This window comes from Sorghum bicolor, chromosome 3 (genome assembly GCF_000003195.3).
Source record: "Sorghum bicolor cultivar BTx623 chromosome 3, Sorghum_bicolor_NCBIv3, whole genome shotgun sequence".
In the NCBI taxonomy this organism is placed as follows: Eukaryota; Viridiplantae; Streptophyta; class Magnoliopsida; order Poales; family Poaceae; genus Sorghum; species Sorghum bicolor.
In genome coordinates, this window is record NC_012872.2 from 57,839,236 (window position 1) to 57,844,841 (window position 5,606).

A 5,606-nucleotide genomic window follows, 5' to 3' on the forward strand; every position below is an offset into this window, starting at 1 on the left:
TTAAATAACTATGCATGTGTGTGTTCATTAACTATTTTAGAAATCAAACTATTTTTTATTATTTTTAAACATAGAAAACCACCTATAAAACTAGTCGATCGATGGATCAAATTTGTCAAGTTTCAACTGTTAGAGTGAGTTCATTACTTGATTTCACAATTGATGGTTCAAGATCTAACTGACATGTAATTTAGAGGTTGAAAGATATAATTTACTCTTGTTTAAAAGCTATTCTATTCGTCCATAAAAAATGCAATTCTCAAATGATTTAAAGTTTGATCAAAGTTATATAAAAAACTAACAATTATGATAAAAAATAAGTACTATTTAATTAATTGTGAAATACATTCTTATAGTAATGTTAGTTTTGAAATATAAATGTTTATATACCTATTTCATGTATATTGGATTTTTTATTTATTTTCTATTTTGTTTGGTAAATTTAGAGCGTTATAATCTAGATTTATATGATCAATACGGTAGTTTTAGCCCATGAGACTAAGGAAGATTATTTCTTAAAACTTTACTTGGCAAAAAAAATTATTAGTACCTTTTCCAACATTGATAAGTCATTACCATTTTTAAAATAAATTTTAGCTTGAATCTAGGTATTCTTTTTCTTTACATTCATTTGGAGACCAAACTTTTAACGTCTTATAGTTCTTATTAGCTTTTTGCCTTAGCAATTGTGTTTTCCATGGATTATGTATTTTGGTATTTTTCCTTCCAACTCATATAGAAATCAAATTGTTATTTTATTAATTCATTTATTATCTAGGATTTATTGTATATTAATTATATTAACTATCAATAAGCATGGAACCGCTAGATCAATAAAAACTAAAATATTGTACGTTTTCTATTTCTCTGATTAATCTCATAATTATATTAGGCATGGACTTTTTTTATTTTGAGGTTCATTTCTTTTATAATTAATCTCATAATTATATGAGGCATGGTCACATGGACTCTTTTATAATCTAAGTCATTGTAAATACATAATTTCTCCTAATGAATTTCTTAAGCCTACTATCAGTAGTCTTGAGAGAACCACCAGTGTAAAAACAAGATTTCTACTGGCAATTCTCTTAATTCTACTATAGTAGAAATGTATTTGCACTAGTGGTTTTATTAACTTGGTGCGAGTACAAATAATTTGAACTCATTTTTTGAGTTTTTAAAATGATCTCGGATAAAAAAATGATCTAAATAAAATCTGTAGTACTCAAAAGGATCTACAAACTTATAGTTGATTACTTTTTATTTGAAATAATTTAGGGTCCCAAAATGATCTACAAACCTTGGATGGAAAATGATCTAAACTAAAGTTATAGTATTCAAAGACATCTAAAACTTTTCAGTTAAACCTTTTCATTTGAAATGATTTAGGGTTTCAAATGTGTATTACAATATTTACTAAAGTGAATATAAAAAAAATGTATGCGGTAGTCATCACAATCAACTTTGAGGTGTAGTGGTTAGGAAAGAAACGTGCGAAGTCTAAGATTGTGAGCTCAATTCTAGCAACCTCACGTGTGTGAAAAAAAATCACGATGCCTAAGGTTAGCGATTTGAAAAGACGCTAGTACAAAACAAAAAAAAATACCGCTACTAGATTCTTTTTTTATTGGTGCTCCATATAATTCATAGAATTTCTTCTTAATAGGAAATGAAAAAAGAACACTCATAAATCATGAGTATGCATTTATTGGACGGGCAAATCCCTTTTGTTAATAAGCAATAGTTATTTTGGGTATTCAAAAGTGTATTTGGGGTTAGTATGTAAGGCAACATATCAAACAATCCCCCATATACGGGTGACGGTTAATTAGATCCATTGCTTTCAGGTATATATTTATCTTTACTATATATATGCAGGCACATTCATTTTTTTGGTAAGACCATAATTCACAAGAAATGTTAGTATTAACTATTACTAAAGATATACCCCCAAATGCCAATGGTAGTCAAGTCTCTTTTTATAAGATAAGACGTATATATTAGGATTCGGGGATATCCTTACAAGCACACTTTTACCACCAGTTCATACACATAATCAATTGTTACTTCGAAATCAGTCTGTACTAAGATAAACTCCTACGTGGAATGTAGAATCTATTGATATTACTTTGATGTATACTAATAACTATGCACATGATTTGAGCAATTGTTGTTCCAAAGTTACGGAGTTTGACCTTTTTCATCATCAAATCATAATACGTACGCCATGTATTTTGAATGAAAGATGGAGTATTATTAGGCATCATGTCTAGAAGTACGTAAGGCAACAGTTCAAAAAATAAACCTCGAAATGGGAAGCTAATATCTTGAGAATATATCTACAGACCCATATACAGATTTTTGTCGCTGGGTGATTTATTTCATCCCTTAATTATACCATCGGCGATCCTCGATCATCACGTACAGCTCCTAGTATAAATTGCTGGTAGGAGCTCACATCTGGAACACAGCAAAGAATCACAACCTAGAAACTCATCTACTTTCGCCGCGCCCCCTCCTGCCTAGACTGCACCATTGTCTGTAATTGTTAGTGTTCATCAAGAATCAAGAAGAAGAGATGAGGGGTGCCATCCTCCTCGTTTCCGTTGTCCTCCTGCTCAACTCCCCGGTGGGTTTGTGCGGCTGCTTCAAGCGCATCTTCAGCTTCGGCGACTCCATCATTGACACCGGCAACTTCGCGAGCACAGTCTCTTCGACCCCGATAAAGGAGCTCCCATATGGCATGACCTACTTCAACCGCCCCACCGGCCGTGTCTCCGACGGCCGTGTCATAATCGATTTCTACGGTGAGTATGCATCCGTACGTCCATTACGCATGAACCTAGCTTACATTGTTGCATTGGCTGCATGTGCATTGTTGATCTCGCTGAATGTGCATTCATGTGTCGTCTCACTGTCTCAGCGCAAGCGCTCGGTCTGCCGCTGGTCCCGCCGAGCATACCGGAGGAGGGAACTTCGCCGTTCCCCACCGGCGCCAACTTCGCCGTGTTTGCAGCCACAGGGCTGTCGCCGGACTACTACAAGACCAACTACAACTTCACCATGCCGTCGGCATCCCACCTGGACCTGCAGCTCCAGTCCTTCAAGACGGTGCTCGCGCGGATCGCACCGGGAGACGCCACGAAGAGCGTCCTCGGCGAGTCCCTGGTGGTGCTGGGCGAGATCGGCGGCAACGACTACAACTTCTGGTTCTTCTCGCGCAACTCCCGCGACACGCCGAGCCAGTACATGCCGGAGGTGGTCGGCCACATCGGCGCCGCCGTCCAGGAGGTGATCAACCTCGGCGCCAAGACGGTGCTCGTCCCGGGGAACTTCCCCATCGGCTGCGTGCCGCAGTACCTGGCCATGTTCCAGAGCACGACCAGCTCGGACTACGACCAGTACGGCTGCCTCGTCTGGTTCAACGAATTCTCCAAGAAGCACAACCAGCTGCTGCAGCAGGAGGTCGCCCGGCTCCGGTCGCAGAACCCCGGCGTTCAGATCATCTTCGCGGACTACTTCGGCGCCGCCTTGCAGTTCGTCCAGAACCCCCAGAACTACGGTAAGTCAGTTAGCTAGTCATCTCGATGATATGAAACTACAAATTTTTACTAGTAATAATCATGCATAATGTCCTGCATGCGCCAGAGAGAGAGAGAGCTAATAATACGTTGTGTGAATCTGCTTTTTCTCTCTTTTTTTGTCTTCGATTTGCATGGGGGCGTGATGACAGGTATCGATGATCCTTTGGTCGCGTGCTGCGGCGGCGACGGCCGGTACCACACGAGCAAAGGGTGCGACAAGGATGCCAAGGTCTGGGGCAACCCGGGCGCGTTCGCGAGCTGGGACGGCATCCACATGACGGACAAGGCGTACAGTATCATCGCCGATGGGGTGATAAATGGCCCGTTCGCGGACACACCGTTGCTCAAGATCAACTGCTAAGCTATTCTCTTATAGCTTCTCGATCTCTTTTATTTGAGGAAAAACCATACTCAAGTAGCTCCCGATAGGATTGGTTAGAATCTATTCGGAATCAATTACGTCCTATATATGTGTATGCTCCTCTATATCTTGTCAATAAAATGGTTCAGTCCCGACCCTTTAACATTTTGTTTAGAGTGTTAACGAGGTGGCCAGCAAACATGAATAATTAATTTCTATGGAGCCTATTCAGCACCATGTGTCTAAAACATTTCAATAATTCATATACTCCCTCCGTTCTAGAATGACAAGTGTATTGTATACATGAAAAAAATCTTTATAAACTTTGACCAACAAACTATTTTAATTATATACAATTTATAACATATATAAAACATGAACCGATGGATAAATTTGCATTCAAATTGTCTCTTGAGATGATATTGATATTCTAGCAAATGGTAGCATAATACACAAGAGAAATTAAGAGTCGAAATCTAGTTTGTATGAAATTTCTCTGATCAAAATATATGGAGGGACTACACTCAATGTGGTCAGATGGTGTAACATTTGACCTATATAATTTGGTTTGTCAGTTGTTCCTAGCGCAATTATGCAAGACAATTATGAATTATCCCTGCCGGAACTAGTCAAGTGATATATGATCAAGGAACAACTCATCGAGTTCGTCTTTGAACAAGTTAACTATATATGAAAATTGTCAGTTCCATAACTGTTCGAGCCAACCGATTGTGAATTCATCTTTGAACAAGTTATATGATTGAGGGACAACTGCCCTTTTGTGATAATCAGCTTATGAGAATTCTTTTTTTGTTATTATTCTAGCAAATACAAGAATACATTAACTAATGTATTAATTGATCTTAGAAATTCACATCACACTATAAATAAAAATACATTGTTCACACACTGACACACATATGTATATATAGCTCGCAAGAGTAGTGCACCAGGCCAAATCTTGTTCCTCGGATGATTGTGGATATGAAATAAGATGCTGTGCCCATATATGGAGTAGCTATAAAGAGACGTGTGTGTGTGTGTGTGTGTGTGTGTGTGTGTGTGTGTGTGAATGTTATGTGTATGTGTGTATACACAAGGTTAGGGGGTATGAAGTTTTTTTGGATTTCGATTGTGGCCTATAATTTGGATTTAACTTGAGAGGCCATTAAAATGTGGCTTTGGTGAACTTAATTTTAGAATTATCTCTCCACCTGATTGTTGGCACAAACCATACCTGGCGGTGATGCTCTAGGAAACGGTCTTTGTCTGTGTTAACAAAGTGACCGCGCTACCCAGAATTAAAACTGACTTTTAGCATCCACCCATTCATTTAACTACTCTGAAGAGAGTTTACAAACCAATTGTATGATAGTGGTAGGCCATTTTAGTTTTGTCTTAATAAGCCAGATTTCTTTAAGAAAATATATTAATAACCGTGAAATATATCTTGATAGTGTATTTATTTGGTATTGTAGATATTGGTGCTGTTATCTCAGCGTTTTTACAGCCACAGCTGCTGCTGGATGTGGCCCCTCTCAACATTTCGCTGTGAAATTATGGTATATAATTGTGCTAGTTGCTGGCTTGCAGCCAGCCATAGCATCTTATAACACCAGCCGGACTGTATCACTAAGGCTTGATCAAAGTTAAAGGAGTTT

General features: G+C 38.3%; 1 protein-coding gene across 1 annotated transcript; it reads left to right on the plus strand.

The window, feature by feature from the left end:
- On the plus strand, nt 2,485–4,060 carry LOC8054958 (sinapine esterase). Its single transcript, XM_002456009.2, has 3 exons — nt 2,485–2,807; nt 2,924–3,562; nt 3,734–4,060. Exons 1-3 carry the CDS (start codon nt 2,579–2,581, stop codon nt 3,943–3,945), a joined length of 1,080 nt encoding a protein of 359 aa, XP_002456054.1. The 5' UTR covers nt 2,485–2,578; the 3' UTR covers nt 3,946–4,060.

What these genes read in the sequence shown, in the direction of transcription:
- LOC8054958 (XM_002456009.2), top strand. Translation starts at nt 2,579, where the DNA reads ATGAGGGGTGCCATCCTCCTCGTTTCCGTTGTCCTCCTGCTCAACTCC. An exon ending in TGTCATAATCGATTTCTACG is followed by an intron (nt 2,808 to 2,923) that starts GTGAGTATGCAT and finishes TCACTGTCTCAG; the next exon opens with CGCAAGCGCTCGGTCTGCCG. An exon ending in CCAGAACCCCCAGAACTACG is followed by an intron (nt 3,563 to 3,733) that starts GTAAGTCAGTTA and finishes GCGTGATGACAG; the next exon opens with GTATCGATGATCCTTTGGTC.